The sequence below is a fragment of the Alternaria ethzedia genome, assembly GCF_023757985.1.
Source record: "Alternaria ethzedia strain BMP 0044 chromosome Unknown scaffold_19, whole genome shotgun sequence".
Taxonomy (NCBI): Eukaryota; Fungi; Ascomycota; class Dothideomycetes; order Pleosporales; family Pleosporaceae; genus Alternaria; species Alternaria ethzedia.
This window is the reverse complement of record NW_026056212.1, coordinates 422,522-444,849: the sequence shown is the minus strand read 5'-3', so window position 1 is coordinate 444,849 and position 22,328 is coordinate 422,522. Positions and strand designations below refer to the sequence as shown.

The window sequence follows — 22,328 nt, the reverse complement described above, 5'->3', positions numbered from 1 at the left end:
AGTCTGGCCGGCCATGATCAACGCGCCGAAGAAGCCGTACCATTTGTCTTTGCGGCGACGTCAGACATCTTGGTGTCAGTATGGAGCTTTTCGAGGTATTCCTTGTTGCCTGCGGGGGTCGCTTTGATGGTTTCGTCACCCGGGTTCCAGTTAGCAGGGCAGACCTAGTGAAACTATGTTAGCATATAGCGTACTTGGGAGTGCATGGGAATAAGAAGCAACGTACCTCGCCGTATTTGTCGGTGAATTGGAAGGCATCGATCAGGCGAAGAGTCTCGTCGACCGATCTTCCAACAGGAAGGTCGTTGATGGTGATCTGTCGTACGATGCCGTTCGGGTCGATCAAGAACAGACCTCGCAACGCAATCCCCTCCTCTTCGATCAGCACACCGTAGTCCTTTGCAATGCTGTGGTTCTTGTCGCTCAGCAGAGGAATATTGATTTTGCCCAGGCCTCCTTCCTTCTTGCTTGCGTTTGTCCAAGCAAGCAAGCTATACTCGCTGTCTGTGCTGGAGAAAACGACGCTGGCGCCACGGGCAGCGAAATCGGATGCGCGTTCACTAAAGGCAAGGATCTCGGTCGGGCAAACGAAAGTCCAGGCCATGGGGACGAAACCGAGGACGAGCCATTGCTTGGTGGATGTATAGGCTGTTAAGCTGAGGTCTACGAGTTGTCAGTACGTTGTTCTGACGGATGGGCAATCGAATGGGTGAAGGAAGGAGAAAGGTGCAAGACGGTAAACAGTCGCATACCTTCAAATGTGCCATCGACGACTGCAGTGCCAGAGAAATGAGGCGCGGGCTTCTGGACCCGCGCCTTAGGTTGGTACGCTGTAAAAGCCATTGCGATTGTCCGTACAATACAGAAGGACGACGCGACAAGATTGGCGATACAGGTGGTATCAACACTGTTCGTAGGATTCGAGATAAGACGATTCGCGGGGACTCGTTATCAGTGTTGCACCTCGGCGGGATTGGCGTAGGTAAAGGATTGGCTGGGCCCTTGGATGTTCAACGGCTGCGGTAAACTTTGGGGTTGATGTAAAGTCGGACGTCGATCAAGGTGTCGGACTAGGTAGTTTTATGCTGCGACGGACGGAAAAGGGCGCGACACGTCAGGCGAATAGGAATAGAGGTAAAAGAGTATTCAAGATCAGCAGACAATTTGCGACAGATGTCAAAACGCGATGTCGAGGGCGACTAGCCGCAGGAAGGTAAGCGTCGACGCCTTGTGCACGTTTCCGAGGTATGAGGCTACTCTAGCTGGCACAGCGTGTCTTCGGCGACTTCGGGGGTTTGCGAGATTCTCGGAGAAGGCGCAGGCATCTGATCCCTCAAAGCTTTGCTAGTTCACCCCGGGCCGCAGCCGTTACACATGGCCTGACATATCGCACCAGCTAATATGTTCTTCTATCGGCGTCTTCGGCATGTTGAGTCGAGGCTCGGCCTGCTTACAGAACGGTCCCAGACCATCTGATGACTGACAACTGCAAGCCGCTAAAGTTCTTTCACCCAATGATCTCAAGTCATAACCACCCAACTGTTGCAGGCCGCTCGTGAGCAAACCCTTGCATAGTTTGATCCTTCTTTGAGCGGTCTGAGACATGTACTGCGGCGCAAACGTACCTGCATGCGCTCCAGACGGCGTGGCTTACACTGGTGCATCAGGCCACCCACTATTGGCCGATCAGCACGCCTGGTCACGGGAGAACGCGCGAGCGCGGCACATACGTGCGCAAGCGGCTTGGAGACGGATTGTTGCCATGTTTCTGGGTCCAAAAGTTTTTGATCAGCGGCCTATAGCCGCGCAATGTGCCTTCATCTAAATTCAAGCTTCGCATCTATATCGTACACTTCGTAGGTCATCTACCTATCCAGCAATCCTCCATGCCCTTAGCGGCAACGCCTGTATGCGCATAACGGCAGGTTTGATGTAGCCCCAGAACGTCACTACACCAACCACAATACACAGAATATTCACAATGTAGTATCCGTCACTCGTGACGTTGCAGACACCCCCGCCTGCCTGGCAGCGATGTTTCTCTGCCTCTAGGGAGCAAGAGAAGGCTTGTGTAATAAGTGGCCCCTTCAAAAGATCTGCCTTGGGAACATCCGTAGGTGGTATGCAGGTTGCCGAAGTGAACATGTCGACGGCTTTGAGGACAAAGTAGCGTGGGAATGTACCGCCGAGGTTGGAGACGCTATGATGTTGTTAATAATACATAGATAGAGCAGGGTAATGGAACTTACGTAGCGAGCAGCGTCATGTAGGTACCACCGATGAGCGGGTCGGAGATCTTTGCGTGGAACGCGCTGACTGCGACGAACATGACGGTATTCATGAAGGTCGATAGCACATGCTCAGCAATGACCAGCATCAGGAAACCAGACGATGCTCCTCCAGCCGGGAAGATGGACACGACAAACTGCGCGAACCCAGCAGCCACCAGGCGGCCGATGAAGGACCAACACCAGATGTGCATCGGCGGGTAGGTCTGACACCATTTTCCGATGTAATAGCCTAGGAAGACCTCGACAGGAAAGTCTACGAGAATAACGAGAGACAGCTGCTCCTGTTTGAGGCCCTTGTCTAGGAGCTTCAGACTTGTGACAGCATCGTTGGCTTGGAACCCAATCTTGGCGATGAGGTGGATGATGATGAAGCTTTGAATGTTCTTCAACTTCAAGATGCCCCACATGGTGCGGTAAACCTCGCTGATGCCATCGCCGTTCTTATCGCGGTCTTCGCGTTTCATGACCGCCAGTCCAAGAGTGACTATCAGGTATGCCCACCCCCAGAAGCTCAAGTAGCCATCAAGCTCCATGATGCCGGTGTCTGCAGGAGTGCTGCGGAACCACTTGTTCGCAAAGTCTTTGGAGTTGAAGGCCAGGAAGACGGTGTAGGAAAGGAACTGGCCTGCGGTCAGGCCGACGGTTTGCGCAGTCGATGCGTACGCGAGGTTCTCCTTGGAGAGAAGGGTCAGCGCCCAGCCTATTTGCAATTAGCTTTGCGCATATCAGTTTTGGGTGTTGCAATGTCTTACCATCCACGGCGATGTCCTGAGTGGCGCAAAGGAATACGAGTGCAAACCACCACCACGTAAAAGTCCAAACCCCGCTGTCGGTCTCGCCCGCCTCCTTCATCATGCGGTTGATGTTCTTGCCCAGCCAGATCATGGAGAAGCCAGAAATGGTCTGAATGGGCAAGATCCAACTCTTCCGGCGTCCGACTTTGGGTGACCATACCGCGTCCACGATTGGACTCCATAGAAGTTTTAGCGAGTACGGGTAGGCTGCGAGCGAGAAGACACCAATGGCAGCGTAGGACACGTTGTGTTTGAGCAGGAATGGCACAGAGCCGTGTGCCAGGCCCATGGGTATGCCCTGGAGGAAGTACAACAGCACGAGGAGGAGGAAGTTGCTCTGGTCCTTCTTGGACAGCTCGAAGAAACCCTTGGACGTTCCTTCGTCTTCTTGGCCCAGCTTGGGCACATCGTCGTCGAGCGAAAAGTTGGAGTTGCCCATGAGAGATGCAGCCTGGCTCGATGGCGAATTACTGTCAAATGACGAATGCTTGCGCCGATGTTCCAACATGGCGCTGTTCATGGCCGTGGAATTTGCATTTCCGTTCTTCTTCTCCTGCAACGAGTCGGTGGAGCTCTGCTCACGTAGTACAGAGCCGCGGTTCTTGGATCGCGAGGCGCGTTTGCTCATTTGGGTGCGTCGGTGGTGTGCGTCCGATGAGGAGGGGTTTTGGTGGTGGAGTTGGACAAGTGGGTAGGTAATAGGAGTCGCGCGGGTGATAGGTGGCTGAAGTCCGGCACTGAGACTGGCGAAGCGTGAGAAAGAAGACGCAAACTCTGGGTTGCGACGGACGTTTAGAGAGCGACTAGTGAATGACAAGAAACGTGTTGGCAGCCGGGCAACAGTATACCTACAGTAACGATGGCCACCGGCTTTGAATTACTGGGCGGATACGGAACCGTGTCCTCTAGTCTCGAGCTCGAGGGCGGAGCACTAGGCGAGTCGCGGGCTTCCATCCCACCTCCGGCCACCCCTGCTCGACGCTTAGTCACGTGTTAGCGCGTTATCTGCTCTACGCGATTCAACCTGGACACCGATGCGCCTCCGCGACAATACACTGCTTCACCATGGAGACTCCCGAACAGCTCGACGAAGACATTAGCAATCTCCATACACGACTAGCGACACTCCGTGCCCACCGTGCGAACCTATCCTCCGTCCTGCTGTCGCAACCCCACCTCGCAGCGCGTCTTCAAATCACCAACACAAACAACAAACCCGCGAATGAAGCCAATGATGTCATCACACGGCAGTCGAAACGCAACCTCGAAAACATCTACCGCGCCTGCGCCGGCGTGACTGCATACAAAGTCAAAGATCCCGACCCGCATGCGCTGAATGACGGCAACATCCTCGGCGTCAGCATAGACGTAGCACTGGGAGGCAGATTCGTCGAGACGTACCATGTCTTGCTCAGCGTCAAGCAAAAACATGACAAGAGAACCATGAAGATACACAAGCACACCATTCCACCATGTATACCTCTGCAGCACCTGTCGGACAAGTGGCTACCTGCGAGCGGCAAAGACGAAGAGAACGATCCAGAGCAAGACCTCGTGCGATTCGGAAGACTACTTAGGAAGGAACTCTTGAGCTGGCACCTGCGCGTCAACGCGGTGGAAGAACTACGGAAAGATGCTGGTCTGGCACAACCGAAAGAGGATAGTGAGAACGACGGTTTCGCATCCACTGGAAAGATTCTAAACGCTTTCGTAAGCGAGGACGAGGCCAGTTCAGATATCGAGCAAGACGATGCCGACTTCGGGAGCGCACGCATATTGGACATCGAAGCGGATGCGGCGATTAGGCAGGTTACCATTGTCTGGTCCGACAGACGGACAGCAGTCATGACCGTTACCAAAGACGGCAGGGTCGAGAGAGCCATGTGTAGAACAAGAGATGGGGCGAGAGATGCCGTCTTGAGCAAAAAGGCCGTGGGGCCTTTGAATGGCTTAGTCCGGAGACTACGGGCATGAATAAGAGAGGTTCTCACCAGATATCATGGTCCTTACGAAGGTCTAGGGGTCTCGGATATGCTAAGCATGGCGTTTATTGTTGTTATGATACCCTTTGATAGCAAGTCGTTCATCTTCATCGTTTGCATCAATCTTTCCCTTGAAGAATGACATACATGCGCATGTCCACTTCTGAAGGCGTGAACCTGCAACCTGATGCCGTCCTTATCACTATGCTCTGGGTCTATGACAATAGTGCGAGCAAATGGTGGGCGTTTCATGGACCTGGTTCAGTCGAGCTGTCATCTTGAAGTGGTGTGAAGATACTACAGTGCAGTGGGAGGCTGAACGTGCACTGGCCACGCCACTTCAACGACTGGTCACACGAGCCATCTTTTTCCGCCTTTTGAACGACCACGCTTCTTTCTCATCAACTATCACCATCTCTACCCACTCCACGCTCCAACTCACGTTTTCTATTCGCCGTCACTACATACTCATGTGCATCGGGCACTCAGCCCTGCCATCCGTGGGGGATCGGATCGGCGGGCAGCGGCCTGGCCATCCTGCTTCCGAGGTTACAGTCGCAGCCATGATGCATCGCGACGTGCGTACTGACCCCAGCAACTCTAAATCGTTATCAAGACATGGGCCGTACTATCGCTATAGCGCTTCTCTGATCTGCAACGACCCCAGCAAAGCACCGCGTGTCTCTAATCACAAGTGCACGAACGTGGGTAAATCCTTCTGATTGCACGCGAAAATGTGTCGAGAAAGGGTTTATTCGGAGCGCTTGACGCCTATCTCTTCGCAGATTGGCAAACTACAAGGTCGCTGCATCCAGGCCGGGTTTCCTTCTGTATCTGCTCATACCTCGCGTATGCACCGCGGCTTAATGCGGCCACCCGTCCGTCCCGCATGCCATCCTTCCCGTCAAGCACCCTTTCCTCGTGCGGCTTCAGTCCCCGCTCCGTCTCTACGATACGCTGCGGTCGACTCATCATCTGTTTCCACCTGGCGCTATTGCACTTCTCACAGTATTTTTGCTCGGCCTAAGCGACTACAATGTCCGACGACTTGACACACGCATGTGCACGCAAGAAGTGGAGACATAACATCACCCGCTGAATACTCAACCTGAGCTGACCATAGTCTCCTACAGCCTAAAGCTCGAATCCTCCGTCCACACCGTCTGTAGTGCAAACACCTAATTTCCCATCCCGGCTCAGGTGGTATCTACCGCATGCACCCTACTCGAGTACACCATCATATCTACTGCGCTCGCTTTCCACTCGACACTGGGATTATGTCTTCATGTGCCTATGCATGGTTTCACCCGTGGACTACCCAGCGAAACTATGCCGTTTTGAAAGATGCGCGTAGCAAGCGATATGGGATCACAGAGCAATCTGATGGTTATGTTGTATTTTGACGTTACACATCCTAACACCCCGAAACGGTCCAACGAGCAGTATGAGAGCTTTACACTACACACTTTCCATGGAGCGCCATCGCAACGAGAACCTTGAAGCCACTTACTACCTGAGCAACTTCTACACGTCCTTTCTGAGCGACTAATGAGCTGTCGTTCCGTTCCACATTATTTACTAGAGGAGTATGGAGAAGTGCACCGAAATCGCACTGCCGCTATCATAAGAGCCATGCGTTCTATATCCGATGGAGATGCCAAGTGCATTCATGTACCGAGTGTCCAAATTCTCTTGTCGCTCTTGTCTCCAACTCGACTAGTCAGAGCTTCAAGCAGTCTGTACTAGAGGCCTTTAACCGTCGTTCCCAGATCGTAGCCGTCTGTACCTGGTCGATCAAGGGCACACTCCATAAGGCTTCTAGATCTTGGAACTGACGTATCTTGTCAAATATGTATGTGCAAACAGCCTTGCTGCCCATGCTGCGCTTGCAGCATGATAGGCGCGCGTGGGCGAAGATATGTACCCTTGAGACCTGGGTCTCTGCTAGCTTTTAGGACCTCCTTCTCTCTTCCACTGTCACATTCCTTTCAGAGAACTTTCGTAGCATTCGCTAACTGCTCCTCCCTCGCTCCTTGGCCGTTGCATGGTCGAGTGACCCTCCTTTACGCTTTCTCACACACACCTTCAGTCGACTCGCCTTCGCCATAGCTTATCTTCAGTTATTCTTTGAGATATAAATATACGTTCTTTTGCCGGATATCAACGTCGCAAATCATACTTTTCTCGATTTCACTACACACTTGAGCTTTCGGCACTCATCTCAAGCCGAGTTCGTACCTGCACTAGCCCGCGCCACAGCCACGTAGCACAGCATAGCGCGCCACTAGCGACATCATAAGGATGCGCGCCGCCAACATGCTCGCGGGAGTAACATCATTACTCTCGATCTCCACCCTTGTACAAGCCATCGCGATTCCGCGTGGTACCAACGACACCATGACTACTATTTCAAGCGCATCAGGTTACAAGAACGTTGCTTACTTTGTCAATTGGGTATGTCGGCTGGTCCAAATGCGGAAGATCTACATTTAACATTACTTGCAGGCTATTTATGGTCGCAACTTCAATCCTCAAGACCTTCCTGCACAAGAGCTCACCCATGTTCTCTATGCCTTTGCCGATGTTCGGGATACCGGCGAAGTCTTCTTGACGGATTCCTGGTCTGACACTGAAAAGCATTATGCGACTGACTCGTGGAACGATGTGGGTACCAACATGTATGGATGCGCCAAGCAGTTGTATCTTCAAAAGAAGGGCAACCCCAAGTTGAAGGTACTCCTGTCGATAGGTGGCTGGACGTATTCTGCCCACTTCGCCCAGCCTGCGTCGACCCCAGAAGGTCGAGCCAGATTCGCGAGCAGCGCCGTTCAGATCTTACAGGATGTTGGTTTCGATGGCCTCGACATCGATTGGGAATATCCTACCAATGATGCGCAGGCAGAAGACATGGTTCTACTTCTACAGGAGACTCGTCGCGCTCTTACCGAATACTCTAAAAACCATGCGCCCGGTCAGAAATTACTCCTCACCGTTGCTTCACCCGCAGGCCCCACGAATTACAACAAAATGAAGCTCAAGGCAATGGATCAGTATCTTGACTTCTGGAACTTGGTTAGTACTTTTGACTCAACAATTCACACTGACTGCTAACACCAAGTACCAGATGGCCTACGACTACGCTGGATCCTGGGACGCCAACGCCGGCCACCAGGCCAACGTAAACCCGTCCTCTTCCAATCCCACCAGCACCCCCTTTAGTACGAAGAAGGCAGTTGACGACTACATCGCGGCGGGTATCAACCCTAACAACATCGTCCTAGGCATGCCCCTCTACGGCCGCTCTTTCGAAAACACCGATGGGCCTGGGAAGCCCTTCTCAGGCATCGGGCCCGGTACCTGGGAGAATGGTGTATTTGACTACAGCAAGCTTCCCGTTGCTGGTTGCCAGGAAAATTACGACGACAGCGTCATTGCTAGCTGGTGCTACGACCCGGCCAAAAGGTTCATGGTCAGCTACGACACACCTCAAGTCATCGCCAAGAAGACTGCGTACATCCGAGAGAGAGGACTGGGTGGCGGTATGTGGTGGGAGAGTTCGAGTGATAAGAAAGGTGACCAGAGTTTGATCTCTACGGTAAGTATTTTCAATTCTTGCGCTTTACCTCGATGTGTGTGCTAGTGAAAGAGGAAATGGCTGACATGTCGATATAGTTTGTCAAGAATATTGGCGGCATCGGTGCTCTGGATCAAACCAAGAATTTGCTCAGCTACCCGGTGAGCAAATATGAGAATCTGCGCGCTGGCATGCCGAACAACTAGGCGCATACCTGCGTTGTCTTCTTGATCTCGACGCTGGATGGACGTCTGCACGTTGTCGGAAGTTTGTGACCCACTAGGCGATGTCTTAGTGGGAACTGGATTTGTTTTTCTCGGAACTAGTTGCACTTTTTGGTTGGGTGTACACGCAGGGATCCTTTCTGTACATATGACGGTCGTTTATCTTTTCTTCCGCGCGATGTTTCGCCAAACGGCGTCTGGGAGGTTGGAGAGGTGTGGGTCGTTACACAGGAGACCTTTTGTAATGGTCTATACATATAAACACGTACGAAATCTCCCTTACTCACCAATCCTTTTTAGTGTTGATCGTAAGATGCGCAAAGATGCCTTGTTTCTCGATGCTTGTTGAGGCGTCGCATGGATTAAATGCTGTCAAACAGTTTATGTGGTCAGAAGAGGTGTTGTACATTGAACAGCCTGGTTGAAGCAGACTTCTACTCAGGATCGAGTTGAGGTAATCCCGAAGTCGCATGAAAGCGATGACTTATTCCCATGAATCTCCATACATCTACATATTTACAACGTCTTGCTAGTCTCTTCTGCGACACTGAGATCTGCGACTTCGCTCTTTCCTGCGTTGCCCATCCTCCGCTTCTTCAATACGTTCTCGATAAAGGCCTCGCCGGCCTTGTAACTTGAGCGTACGAGTGGGCCGGAGGCGCAGTATAAGAAACCCATGTCGAGGGCGCGCTGGCGCCAGAGTTCGAATTTATCGGGTGTGACGTAGTCGTGGACGGCCATGTGGCGCTTGGTGGGGCGCATGTATTGGCCAAAGGTTACGACGTCGACGTTATTTGCGCGGAGTTCTGTGTACACGTTAGTTTAGTCTCGTGGTACATCAGGTTGTATAAACGTACCCCTCAACGCATGCCAGAGGTCCTCATCCGTCTCGCCCAAGCCCAGCATCATGCTGGTCTTGGTGATGAGCTCAGGGCGCGCCTCCTTGGCTGACCTCAACACATCCAGACTCTGCCTGAACTTGGCTCTCCTGTCGCGGACAAACGGTGTGAGGCGCTCGGTTGTTTCGATGTTGTGCGCAAAGACATCGACACCACTCCGTGCGACTACCTTGGCCATCTCCAGATTGCCTCCGTAGTCTCCACCCAACAATTCAACAAGCTGCGTCGGGTTCTTTTGCTTGATCTTCATAATGGTCTCGGCAATGTGATGCGCTCCGGAATCCACGAGATCATCGCGGTCAACCACGGTGATGACGACGTAGCCCAGACCCCACCTCCGCAGCGCTTCAGCGGTGTTCTCTGGTTCGTGGGGATCCAGTGGTGGAGGTGCTTTGGACGTCTTTACGGCGCAGAATCGACAGCCTCGTGTACATGTGTCTCCCATGAGCATTATGGTCGCCGTCGCCGCACTCTTGGAACTTCCGCCCCAGCAGTCTGAGATGTTGGGACATCTTGCTTCCTCACAGACTGTGGCTAGATTCAGCCCGCGCAGGTCTTTCTTGATCTGCTTGTAGTTCTGGTTTGCGTTTGAGGGTATCGGCGTCCTCAGCCACTCTGGAAGTCGTGTGATGGTCTTCTTGCGGCCTTCCGGGCCCACTTGCACCGTCTTGATCTCATATGCTTCGGCCGGGGAGAGGGGTGCCTCGGGGTTGACGAAATCGCCAAACGATGGACCGGCATTCAGTGTATCGCTGAACGATGTCGGTGGTCGTGACCGCCTTGTGGGGGCTTCTGGTACTGCGGTTTGCGGCGTATCGGAGGTCGTGGCAAAAGTTCTAAGCGGCGTCCTTGAGCGAGGGACAGCTTTTAATGTGGAGGAAGAGAAGAGACATCGCGATCGTGGGATTGAGGCTGCCATGTCGTATGTTTGAGTGTACAAAAAGAGAGGAGGACAGTGAGTGAATGGATTGTTGGGTATATCTTGCGCGGCAGAGCCTTGAATACCCGCACCGCATTGAGTTGCGCATTCCGAGCGCCAAGCCCTGGAACATGCAAGAGCAGCCCACACGCCGACATCCCTGCAGGTGCACTTGCTCGCGCTGGTCGAGGGCATCTTCAACGTCGCCAATTCCAGACGGCCAGGCAAACACCACTGCGACTTCGCCCCGCCCCGCCCACGTCTCCTCGCCCACCAATTCCAATTGCAAGGCCGCACTTGGACACGTTTGCACCCCCCGTCGCAAGAGGCCACGTTAGGCGGAGGAAGAGCGGGACCAGTTTATACACACACCGCGAGCTAGCACGCGGAGCTGCACCACAACACCATGGACAAGAAGCACGAGGACGCCGGCGGAGTCGCCCAGATCGACAAGACGTCCGTCTTCCAAGAAGGTAGGGCACCTCCCGCATGCGCCAGAGGTTGGCGGGGGACGCTGACGCTGTCCAGCACGAGTATTCAACCAGAGCCCCATCTCGCCCAGGAAATGTAGAGTGATCCTGACCAAGCTGGCGCTGCTGCTCTTCACCGGCGAGAGCTGGGGACGCCAGGAAGCCACGACCCTCTTCTTTGGCATCTCCAAGCTGTTCCAGAACAAGGATGCCTCGCTCCGCCAGATGGTCTACCTGGTCATCAAGGAGCTCGCTGGCTCCGCCGACGATGTCATCATGGTCACTTCCTCGATCATGAAGGACACCTCCGTCGGCAGCGACGTCGTATACCGCCCCAACGCCATCCGCGCCCTCTGCCGTGTCATCGACGCCTCCACCGTCCAGGCCATCGAGCGTCTCGTCAAGACGTGCATAGTCGACAAGAACCCCTCAGTCTCCTCCGCCGCCCTCGTCTCCTCGTACCACCTCCTCCCAGTCGCCAAGGATGTCGTCCGAAGATGGCAGTCAGAGGCCGCCGAGGCCGCGTCAGGAAGCAAGTCGGGTGGTGGTTTCTTGGGAGGGTTTGGAGGGGGCTCACATACCACTCTCCAGGCCAGCACAAACTACATGACACAGTACCATGCCATTGGTCTCTTGTACCAGATGCGCGCCGGCGACAGGATGAGCTTGGTCAAGATGGTGCAGCAGTACTCTGCTGCTGGTGTCGTCAAGAGCCCTGCCGCTACTGTCTTGCTGGTCAGATTAGCAGCTAAGCTCGCTGAGGAGGACCCAAACTTGCGGAAGGTGAGCTACATCATCCCCACCGAAATATATCTACTAATAACCTTTACAGCCTATGATGCAACTCCTCGACGGCTGGTTGCGCCACAAGTCGGAGATGGTCAACTTCGAGGCTGCAAAGGCCATCTGCGACATGCGCGACGTTACCGATGCCGAGCTCGTACAAGCCGTCCACGTCCTGCAGCTCTTCCTCACCTCTCCTCGCGCCGTCACCAAGTTCGCCGCCCTCCGCATCCTGTCGCAAATGGCATCCTTCAAGCCAGACGCTGTTCGCTCATGCAACCAGGATATCGAATCGCTCATCACCAACTCGAACCGCAGCATCGCTACCTTCGCCATCACCACACTCCTCAAAACGGGCAACGAATCTTCGGTTGACAGGTTGATGAAGCAGATTACTGGCTTCATGGCTGAGATCACCGACGAGTTCAAGGTCACCATTGTAGAAGCTGTCCGAACATTGGCACTGAAGTTCAAGGCGAAGCAGTCTGGCTTCCTTGCTTTCCTCAGCGGCATTCTGCGCGACGAAGGCGGCTACGAGTTCAAGCGATCCGTTGTCGAGGCTATCATGGACCTCATTCGCTTTGTACCTGAGGCCAAGGAAGATGCGCTTGCCACACTTTGCGAGTTCATCGAAGATTGCGAATTCACAAAGCTTGCCGTCAGGATTCTGTTCGTACTTGGACGTGAAGGTCCCTCAACACCACACCCTACCAAATACATCCGTTACATCTACAACCGCGTAGTCCTAGAGAATGCGATCGTTAGGGCTGCGGCGACCTCTGCTCTGTCCAAGTTCGGCGTCGGACAAAAGGACCCCGAAATCAAGAAGTCTGTCCACGTCCTCCTCACAAGGTGTCTGGATGATGTTGATGACGAGGTCCGTGATCGCGCTGCGCTCAGTCTTCGTTTGATGGACCAGGAGGACGACGACATGGCTGTTAACTTCATTCGTAACGACTCCATGTTCTCTCTTCCTGTTCTTGAGCACCAGCTGGCTATGTACGTCAGTTCGGATTCCCGCGACACCTTCGAGACAGCCTTCGACATCACCAAAATCCCCACAGTCTCGCGCGAGCAAGCAGATGCAGCAGACCTTACCAAGAAAACTGAAGGCGCTACCCCAACCCTCAAAGCACCCAGTGCAACCAAGGCACCCTCGAAAGCTGGTGCCGATGCCGCCGCAAACGCAGCATCGAACGCGCAGAAATATGCTACGGAACTGCAAAAGATTCCAGAACTGGCTGCGCACGGCGGCGTGCTCAAGTCAAGCGATGTCGTCGAGCTCACAGAATCCGAGACCGAATACGTCGTCACTGCCATCAAGCACATCTTCAAGGACCACATTGTCATTCAGTACGACATCAAGAACACTCTTGAGGACACAGTATTGATGGATGTTGAGATGGTTGTTACACCGGAAGACGATGGTGACGTGCAATTAGAAGAAGAGTTTGTCATCCCAGCGCCAAAGCTCGTCACCAACGAGCCTGGTACAGTCTATGTATCCTTCAAGCGCTTGGAGACCGAATCGCAGTTCATCGCCGCCAGCTTCACCAACGTACTCAAGTTCACAAGCAAGGAAATCGATCCTAGCACAAACGAGCCAGAGGAAGGTGATGGGTATCCAGATGAGTACCAGGTTGAGGATCTGTACCTCACTGGTGCTGACTACGTTGTTCCGGCATATGCAGGCAGTTTTGATAATGTCTGGGAACAGTCGAATGGCGATTCGGCGACTGAAACACTGCAGCTGGGTAACATGAAGAGCATAACCGGTACGTCGACAAGGTTACGAGCTATCACTAATGACGAACGAATGACTGACTCGTTACAGATGCAACCGAGCAACTCACCAAGACTCTATCCCTCCAGCCTCTCGAAGGTACAGATGTCGCTTTGTCAACATCAACCCATACTCTCAAACTCTACGGCAAGACTATCACAGGTGGCAAGGTTGCTGCTACGGTACGGATGGCCTTCAGTGCCAAGACTGGTGTGACCATGAAGATTGATGTAAGAAGCGAGGAAGAGGGTGTTGCAGCATTGGTGGTGGGTAGCGTGGCATAGGTGATAAGATGGATGTTTGTTTAGTAGCGTGTCTTGAAAGCGTAAAAGGTCAACAGGCTTCTTAGTAGGACTCTTGGTATCCACAGCTCAATGATATATGACATAAATGTTGCAGATTGAGGAATTGAACCACAAGCGCTCTGAAATACCGAATCTTTCTCGCACGTTCCTATGAAGTAAGTGCGTCGATGGCCTTGTTAACAATACCCCGTATCTGTTTCCACCGTCTCACCACCGTCTCCCTCTGGCCTTCCGCAACCTCATCTCCCCCTTCGCCCAAGTCCAGCTGCTCTACCTCTTCCAAAGTATCCACTATCTCCCTCGAATACTTAGTCAACACATCCGCTAGGTACTTATTCAACCTGGCCTGATCCCTAACTCCATCATCATCTCCTGAAACAAACGCTGAATATCTCCTCGAATCCAGCACCAACAACCGAAGCACAGCTTGCGTCCTATAGCACACAATCTCCTCTTTACCCGCACCGAATAACGTGTAGTCCCCATGAAAGCCATCCTCCTTCAGCGCATCCACCTGCTGCTTATCCAGCAAAGGCAGCAACAAGTGATCCAAAGGCAGAGTATCATGAACGTTTTCCTCAAGGATGAAACCGTACTCCACGAGCAGAAAGTCGCTTGTGTGAGACCCATACGTGACAAAGACTTCTTCGCCTGCAGAATACGAGCGGTCGGCCGTCACAGAGTAACCCTGGCTGTTGTGTTCGGGATGGCATCCGTTGTCGGAGTGGTTGAAGTAGTCGATTAGCGGGCACATGCAGTAGCAGTCGTCTGCTGTTAGTTTTGCACGTCGTTTGGGTAGGCTGGGGTGGGCGTTGGGCAGATCTGGGTATTCCCAGTAGAAGGTTCGGGTGTTTACTATCAGCCAGGTGTATGTGTAGAGGGACTTTGTGATGGCGGGAGGAAGGTGCGGTGAGAGTGTTGACCAGTCTTTTTCTAGGTTGGAGCGCTGTTTCGCGAGGAGCGTTTTGCAGGCTGGTGGTAGGAGGGACTGGAGTGATACGGGGTAGTGAAATGGCATGGTTGATGCGAAGTCTTGTTGTGTGGGCCAGACGTCTTGCCAGAGTTGGTAGCCGTGTGGTTCCTGGCCGCTGTACCATAGGGAGAGGGAGGCGGCTAGTTTTCCATGGACGGTGGCATTTTCGGGGAGTTTGAAGGCTTGGATTGAAGGGAGGGCCACATGGACGAGAGATTTGTTGGAGACGTGGACTAACTTGTCCCCTTTCTTGATGATTTAGTTGAGGGGTTTGAGTTGGGGGTAGCTTTGGTGGGTTGGACTGACTTTGATATCTTTTGCGGCTACGATGCCCATTCCTCGACCGCTGAAGCGTGCTGGGGCTATTCCATCGATTTCAACGCCGTTGGATTTGGCCCAATCGACGAATTGGGTATGTTGTTCGCCGGGGTCTAGTGCTGCAGTCATGGCTGCGGTGGATGATGCTGATAGCCCAAAGGCCTGAAGTACTCCTTTGATCCTAACTCTCACATCTGTTAGAACTGTAGCTATCTCATTGGTTGAGACAGTCAATTATCGTACCGAAGGTTCCTTCCAGAAGCGGATACACAGTATCTTGATTTGAAGTTGTTCCTTGTAGGGTCAGGATCTGAAGAATTTGGCGCGCTACCTTGAAGGGAAGCCTATCCACTACAAAGTAAAATCTCGTTTATTGAAAAAGCAATCGAAGATGTTGCAGCTGACAAGTCCGGAAGTTGGACAAAGAGTCATCTGCTAATACTTTGGTGTGGCTGGTGCATGTGGCGTATCGATAAGAATCGCGTCATGATATCGGCTCGAACCAGATGAGAACCATCAAACCCACGCTGTCCGCAACCCTCCCCAAAACGCGTAAATGGCGAGAAGTGTGCGATCATGTCAGCTTCAAAGGCTGACGTCGGGCTCAATCTTCCAAGCGTCATCATTCGCGCAATCAACACGCTGTTTTTCCGTCCTCAATCGCCCTCCGCCGAATTATGAGGGTCACATACCATTGACGCGTACGGAAAGGTTAGGGCTGGCAATCGGCTCGGGTCTTGGAAGTTTCCTGGACCCGCGAAGAGGAGGTAGACACGATCCAGAGTCTCAATTTCATGGTTCGCTGCTTACACAAGCTAGACCTCATTGCATCCTTTGGCGAAGCCACCGCGCAACCCTACTTCATCTACAAGCTCCGTGATCGCATGCTTCTCAATCCAACGGGCCGACGAATACTACGCGACCGACCACGCTTAACGTCTACCTCACTCGATATTCCACGCCTCCGCAAACTCCCCCCGAACACATTGGGCTATGCATACGCGGCATGGCTTGACCGCGAGGGCGTCTCGCCAGACACACGAGCGCCAGTACAGTACATAGACGACGAGGAGTGTGCATATGTCATGCAGCGATATCGCGAATGCCACGACTTCTACCATGCCTTGGTCGGACTACCCGTCTTTCGTGAAGGCGAGGTCGCTCTCAAGGCATTCGAATTCGCCAATACCGGCCTGCCCATGACTGGCTTGGCTGTGTTTAGCGCTTTCACCCTGAAGAAGGCTGAATGGAGGCGTTTCTGGGACGTCTATGGGCCGTGGGCTACACGCAACGGCGCACAAAGTGACGATGTAATCAACATCTACTGGGAGGAAGAGCTGGAGACGGATATCGACGCGCTAAGAGCTAGATTCAGCATTGAGAAGCCGCCGGATCTGCGAGCTATGCGCAAGGCGGAACGTGAAGCGCGCAAGAAAGAAAAGGAGGCTAAAGAGACCATGGCACGGGCTGCCGTATGAGATTTCAACCATGTACATTATCGTGTAATAACCACCTAGCACATGCATCTCATACAAGAAAAAAAATGGACAGGCCTGCAGCCTACATCAACACCAAGTCATCTATCTTGTAGGGTTTTAAGTTGATGTAGGCTGCAGGCCTGTTCAGTTTTTTTCTTGGTTGGCGTGGAATCGTTCTTGATTTCTGTGCAAGCACCATGTCCGAATTCAAGGGTCTACTCCCATGGATGCGCGAAGATTGAGAACGTACGCCGAAACCATGCGATTGGTAGCAACGATGTACTGGTGAGCTTCAACACTGTCGCGCAATCTCGGGAAGGGTGCATAACTGCAGCTGCTGAGGTGTAGGTGGAGTACATGACCGAAGAATCCCATGGAGAGAAGGTGCGAATTGCACAGAGAAGTAGACGTTGTGGAAGGCGCACACCAGTCGAGGCAGTCTCGACCAAACTCCACATTTGATACGTTCATTGGAGCACAGAACAGTCACTATTTGGTTATCGAGGCAGATTATGGAGAGGGGAAGTCTGTAATCACTCTACTCTTCCATAGCATCCAACACGGCAATCTTCCCTCTCCACAACTCCTTCGCATTCCCCCAAAACACCTTCTCCTTCTCCTCAAACCTTAATTCTCCCGCCCATGCCAACCCATCAATATTAGCATCCACATCCCAAAACCCGATGCCATACGGATAATCCGTGCCAAACACCATCTGACTAACTGGAATACCCATTCCTTCCGTCAGCCCTTTGGCCTGATTTGGCCAAACTGGTCCTGCACTGTCGTACCAAAAGCGCGTTTTGTAGGCTTCCCTTGCTGCAGTCGAGATGTTGGGGAAGCCGAGAAGGAAACGCTCGGAGATATCGGGGAAAGCGCCTGCGCCGTGGGATATGCGGAAGTGGAGGGACGGGAACTTGAGGAATGTGGATGAGGCTGTTAGACTCGAGATGGCGCGCGCGGTTTCAAAGTAGAATTCTCCGAGACCGGAGCGAAGGGGTGCTGTGGCATGTTGTCAGCTCACTCTAACCCTTGGTCATTTGTGAGCCCGAGTTTGGGATAACAGAACTCACATGGTCGAGAGTTGATCAATCGGCCATCGTCGAGCTTGATGATGGGCTCCGTTGGATGCACAAAGACCACCTCCCTCCCATCGCTTCCCATCTTTGCGGATCTCTCCTGTAGGAACTCCCATAATGGATCAAAAGTCTCGTCTCCCGGGTACATGCCCTCGTGGTTTGTTAGCACACCGACACCCACAGGCTGTTTCCCCACCATTCCAAACACGCGCTTCAACTCCGTAATCGATTCTTCCACATGGGGTAGCGGCATAATGGCCAACCAACTAAATCTCTCCGGATAGATCCTGCGAAGTTCCGCTGTGAAGGAGTTGAGTAAACGCGCAAGGACAACTGTCTTCTTCTTTCTCAGCACTTCGTCTCTTTCAGTCAAGAAGGCGTTAGCCTGGGGTGTGGAGACGCAGAGTACAGAGTGAGCGATGTGGTGTTCACTCATGAATTTGAGGTGGGATGATACGTTCCAAGACGGCGTTGCGCGGCCTGCAGCGTTCAATTCGAGGGCTCGAAACCAGTCCGGGATGGGGCTATTGAGATTAGTCAGTATTACTATAAATGCAAGTGTCTTTGGTAATGTGTTGTGAAGCAATCGAGCTTACTGTGTATGCGTATCGACCCTCTTTGAAGTCGAGAAGTCAAATTCCTTCACATTCACCATGCTACTCGCTAGCGAAGCGATACTCGCAATAGCTTCTTTGGCAAAGGGCAATACCGTCAGGTCGATCCCGTCTACATATGCTTCGTATTGTATCTGCATCCAAAGTTTGTTTTCGTAATGTTGTGTACCATCCGAGGGCGTTGAGTGCGGCTTGCCGTAAGGATACGCCTTCGTCGCGTTAATATGTCTTGTCTAGTGACAATACGTGTAGTACCAGATAGATCTTGTTTGACTTTGAAGTACTTACATTTCTTTCGCTAGACGACATTCTGATATGAGGGAAGATGGTGACGATGCTTGCAGCTGTGGTTAGAGTTGAGATGTAGACTGCTCCACATGTCAGTAAAGATAAGGAAGGGATTCGCATGTTTGACAGCTGTAGCTCACTCACAGTCTCGCAAGCACGAAGCAAAACATGGTTCATGTATTCTTGTAGAGTGAACTAATCGTTGTTGTTGTTGTTGCTGTTGGCCCAGTGAGTTAGCTGCAGGTACTTAGCATGCGCATGTGCGGGGAGCCGCCACTTGCGGAAGTCGCACCTGCCTTGTCACTCCCTACCTGTAAGCTGCATGTATTTCAACTGCACTTATTACTAGATACATTAGTCTAGCAGCTTCGATGATATTTCAGACTTGTTCACGCACAACACAGACGTCACCAAGCGAACGTGCATACGCCCGGAACCTTACACACGTACATCTTAGAAAAGCACTTCCGTTCCAGCACGTACGTCTAGCTAACGCGCATTTATCAATCATGCGACCTCGGCAGTAGTAATAGCACTCTGATACTTCAAGTCCAGCTGCGGTGCTTCTACACCCTTTCCAGGAATATCACTAAGCCCCGCGGGCTCCACATAGTCTTCTTCCTTGTACCCATTAACCTTCAGCCTCAACTTTCTACTCTCGGCGTAAACTACCCTGCGCATTCGGTTGGTGCTTCCAAGCGGTTGATGCTCCTTCAACCCATGCCAGCTGTTTACCGTGATGCGATCATCCCACCATGTCCTAAACTCAGGTAGCCACGAATCCTGCGGCGGGAACTCAATGGTAGCAATCTGTTCAAACGGATATTTCTTGGGGTCCCATTCGATACCAATGTCGTCAACGGGCTGCTCAGTGAGGTCCTGCAAGAGTTGCGCGCAGAAGCTGTAGGTTATTGTGTTGTTCAGGTGGTGTGTGCGGAGGGTCTGCGAGAGGATGTTGATTGGGTCTGAGTCTTTGACTTCGGTGTTCTCAAGGTCCTTTTGAAACTTGCTATTGGGGAAGACGCCGTATTTGGCTACGTAAGCTCCGTGGCGGTAGGCTGATTGTGAGTACTCGGGCATAGCAACCATGTGTTGTTTCGGCAGTTGTCCACCGAGGGTTGCCACGTCGGCATCAACGCGTTTGCTCTGCTCGTCTGCAAAGGTAGGCAAGTCGTTCCAGTTTCGCTCCAGTGCATCTGCAATATCGTATGTGGTTTGAGGATCACGCAGCTCCAATACCGGGTAGTTGTTGAAGGTCCAGTCTTGCGTCTTCTTATCTTCTCCCCAGAGCTTCTCTCCTTCGATACCAAAGACCTTCATGCCAATGCCACGTGGGGCTGCCAGGTTGTCAGGCAAGATCTTAGGCGTCAAGGACGAGTATCGCATGATCACGTCGTAGGTGCCGGGTTTTGCGAACATTCCTTGGGCTAGATGTTTAGGTAGGTTGTCGTGCACCGTAAACTTGCCCATTACACACTGCCCATGTTATCAGTAAAGTTTATCCCAAGAAGCCTTACGAAATACTTACACCCTGAGTCTTCAAATGCGTGCCCCTCAAACAATGCATGTGCTCATTGAAGTTCATCATTTGGAAACGATTAAACTGGGCAGAAACCTCTTTAATCTTCTCTTGCTCATTGTCCGGAATGTTCTCAACACCTGGCGCATCCCATTTGATGTGTTCGCCAGTAGCCTTCTTGTCCTGCCCACCAGCTTTGATGGTGCCACTCGGTACTTTGCCGTTGTGGATGTTTTGAATTCGGTGGTACCCCATGGGGCATGTTTCGATCTTTGTTCCACTCATGCTGATGATTCGTTGGTAGTGTATAATCTCTTTATTCCGCCGTGTGCTGCTACATGGACGGCGGCCTTCTTAAGTCACCAACACAGTCCCGGTGGTCACCCCGCGACTGCATCTAGCTTCCGCCTCGCCGACATCTGCTCTTCTTCATGCTGCATTGCGGACGGGAAAGTGCGAAAGCATGCGGGGTAGCGCGTCAATGATTCCAGTTCTTCGATGTGTAGGCGTGCGATGGATGGCCGGAAGCCGCTCCGGAAGACCCTCTCCCGTCTGCGTCGTCGATCTAGTCCGCCGCACCTGACCAATGGATGAAACTGAATTGAAGATCAGGTCTCGAACGCATCTTCCCAGTGCATGATTTGGAAGCGTCATGGTCTGTCACGAGCGATCCGAACTACTTGCTGCAAGTCGCTTTCCGGGAACACTCCACACCAAAAGCGCGGAAGCTTGCAAGTACGTGCTTTGAAGCGTCCGTTGCTATGCGTGGGTTTACCTTTTGCATACCTATGTATCTAGTGAGCCTAGTCCGCATACTTATGTCCCTGCCCTCCGCATTGCCCGATGAACCCTCATCATGTTGAAACCGTGAGTTACTTCCCAACCGAGCTAGCAGCTTCCTCCTTTGCTTTCGCTTTACGCACTTTAAGCGCCGCAGCAACTTGCTTTCCTTTGTCACTTTCCCTGTACAGCTTGCCGGCTATCAGCCGTTTCTCTCTTCCTTTGACACTCTCCCTGTACGTCTTGTTGGCTATCCTCTGTGCCTCTTGTTTTTCTGTTCGTGCTATGTTCAGCTTCCGAGCTTCTCTGTCTCTTGCCTGTATTTCTTGTTTGTCTATCCTCTCTTTTGTTGACTTGTTGAACTTCCGCTGTTCCCGCTTTCGATCTTGATCGTCCTTCCTGGTATCGGCGGTTGGATTTGCGATCCCCATAATGTCGAGAACTCGAGGGGGATGGACCTCAGAAAGTGGTGATCCAAAGTTAAGGCCTGCGTAAGGTATCTTGTTCTGAGGCCAAAGTGACTGACTCGTCAGGCTACCATACGTGCTAGGCTTGATCGACCACAGCTTAGCTTGAAAGGTACCCTCAAGGAGTAGGATGAGTGCCCGGAGGAATTGGTAGTCTAGAGCGTTACCAGGAATTGTAGTGGATGCCAGACATGATGTTCCAGATCTTGTGTAACCGTCTGCGACAAGATCCCGAATATTCTGAGATATGTTTGATGGAGTAGCGCCACGGTCAAAGAACGAGTCGTATCTTTGAAGCCTTACATTTCCACCCTCTGAACTAGTCGCAGATCCGCAATATACACAGACAATGATTTCTCCGTCCTTTTCTAGGAATTGCAGGTAAATGACCCAGGTAGAAGAGGAAGCTGCATCCGAAGGAAGTGTGCATAGCTGCAGCTGCTGAGGTGTAGGTGGAGTACGTGACTGAAGAATCGCATGGAGAGAAGGTGCGAATTGCACAGAGAAGTAGTCGAGAGCTTCCAGGATGACCGAAGAGTTGTGATACATCGAGCGAAGCAGCCGGGTGGCGGATAGGTCAACACTCATAACATCCCAAGCAATGTTAGCAACCGTCTCGTATTCTGAGACCGCCATGATGAGTGCGAGAAGGGTGAGAGGATATGAGAAGGCAGAACGAAGCGGGGTTGAGATGTGTGACATACCTGAGAGCGGCAGTGACGACTTCGTCGTTGCCAAACAGACGTTGTGGAAGGCGCACACCAGTCGAGGCAGTCGCGACCACCTCC

The 22,328-nt window shown here is 52.4% G+C and overlaps 11 protein-coding genes across 11 annotated transcripts; 4 read left to right on the top strand and 7 right to left on the bottom strand.

Annotated features, from left to right (window-relative positions):
• Positions 1-17: 17 nt before the first annotated feature.
• TSA1B (Peroxiredoxin TSA1-B) lies at positions 18-843 on the bottom strand (the record flags this gene model as incomplete). Its single annotated transcript, XM_049378856.1, has 3 exons — positions 18-164; positions 227-663; positions 753-843. The coding sequence occupies 3 exons, from the start codon at positions 841-843 to the stop codon at positions 18-20; spliced, it is 675 nt and encodes a 224-aa protein (XP_049231518.1).
• Positions 844-1,869: 1,026 nt separating this feature from the next.
• Positions 1,870-3,713, bottom strand: J4E87_007259 (uncharacterized protein; the record flags this gene model as incomplete). Its single annotated transcript, XM_049378855.1, has 3 exons — positions 1,870-2,200; positions 2,250-2,991; positions 3,044-3,713. 3 exons carry the CDS (start codon positions 3,711-3,713, stop codon positions 1,870-1,872), a joined length of 1,743 nt encoding a protein of 580 aa, XP_049231517.1.
• A 437-nt stretch (positions 3,714-4,150) lies between these two features.
• Positions 4,151-5,059, top strand: J4E87_007258 (uncharacterized protein; the record flags this gene model as incomplete). The annotated part of the gene is made up of 1 exon (XM_049378854.1): positions 4,151-5,059. One exon carries the CDS (start codon positions 4,151-4,153, stop codon positions 5,057-5,059), a length of 909 nt encoding a protein of 302 aa, XP_049231516.1.
• Positions 5,060-7,383: 2,324 nt separating this feature from the next.
• CHIB1 (Endochitinase B1) lies at positions 7,384-8,847 on the top strand (the record flags this gene model as incomplete). Its single annotated transcript, XM_049378853.1, has 4 exons — positions 7,384-7,521; positions 7,573-8,139; positions 8,192-8,662; positions 8,740-8,847. 4 exons carry the CDS (start codon positions 7,384-7,386, stop codon positions 8,845-8,847), a joined length of 1,284 nt encoding a protein of 427 aa, XP_049231515.1.
• Positions 8,848-9,381: 534 nt separating this feature from the next.
• On the bottom strand, positions 9,382-10,683 carry J4E87_007256 (uncharacterized protein; the record flags this gene model as incomplete). The annotated part of the gene is made up of 2 exons (XM_049378852.1): positions 9,382-9,671; positions 9,723-10,683. 2 exons carry the CDS (start codon positions 10,681-10,683, stop codon positions 9,382-9,384), a joined length of 1,251 nt encoding a protein of 416 aa, XP_049231514.1.
• A 406-nt stretch (positions 10,684-11,089) lies between these two features.
• J4E87_007255 (uncharacterized protein) lies at positions 11,090-14,003 on the top strand (the record flags this gene model as incomplete). The annotated part of the gene is made up of 4 exons (XM_049378851.1): positions 11,090-11,156; positions 11,212-11,936; positions 11,986-13,711; positions 13,771-14,003. The coding sequence occupies 4 exons, from the start codon at positions 11,090-11,092 to the stop codon at positions 14,001-14,003; spliced, it is 2,751 nt and encodes a 916-aa protein (XP_049231513.1).
• Positions 14,004-14,172: 169 nt separating this feature from the next.
• On the bottom strand, positions 14,173-15,444 carry J4E87_007254 (uncharacterized protein; the record flags this gene model as incomplete). Its single annotated transcript, XM_049378850.1, has 2 exons — positions 14,173-15,246; positions 15,304-15,444. 2 exons carry the CDS (start codon positions 15,442-15,444, stop codon positions 14,173-14,175), a joined length of 1,215 nt encoding a protein of 404 aa, XP_049231512.1.
• Positions 15,445-15,871: 427 nt separating this feature from the next.
• Positions 15,872-16,793, top strand: COQ4 (Ubiquinone biosynthesis protein; the record flags this gene model as incomplete). The annotated part of the gene is made up of 2 exons (XM_049378849.1): positions 15,872-16,082; positions 16,135-16,793. 2 exons carry the CDS (start codon positions 15,872-15,874, stop codon positions 16,791-16,793), a joined length of 870 nt encoding a protein of 289 aa, XP_049231511.1.
• A 538-nt stretch (positions 16,794-17,331) lies between these two features.
• On the bottom strand, positions 17,332-18,795 carry J4E87_007252 (uncharacterized protein; the record flags this gene model as incomplete). Its single annotated transcript, XM_049378848.1, has 4 exons — positions 17,332-17,795; positions 17,867-18,396; positions 18,469-18,695; positions 18,775-18,795. 4 exons carry the CDS (start codon positions 18,793-18,795, stop codon positions 17,332-17,334), a joined length of 1,242 nt encoding a protein of 413 aa, XP_049231510.1.
• Positions 18,796-19,281: 486 nt separating this feature from the next.
• On the bottom strand, positions 19,282-20,578 carry J4E87_007251 (uncharacterized protein; the record flags this gene model as incomplete). Its single annotated transcript, XM_049378847.1, has 2 exons — positions 19,282-20,250; positions 20,303-20,578. The coding sequence occupies 2 exons, from the start codon at positions 20,576-20,578 to the stop codon at positions 19,282-19,284; spliced, it is 1,245 nt and encodes a 414-aa protein (XP_049231509.1).
• Positions 20,579-21,165: 587 nt separating this feature from the next.
• J4E87_007250 (uncharacterized protein) lies at positions 21,166-22,176 on the bottom strand (the record flags this gene model as incomplete). The annotated part of the gene is made up of 2 exons (XM_049378846.1): positions 21,166-21,972; positions 22,171-22,176. 2 exons carry the CDS (start codon positions 22,174-22,176, stop codon positions 21,166-21,168), a joined length of 813 nt encoding a protein of 270 aa, XP_049231508.1.
• Positions 22,177-22,328: the final 152 nt, after the last annotated feature.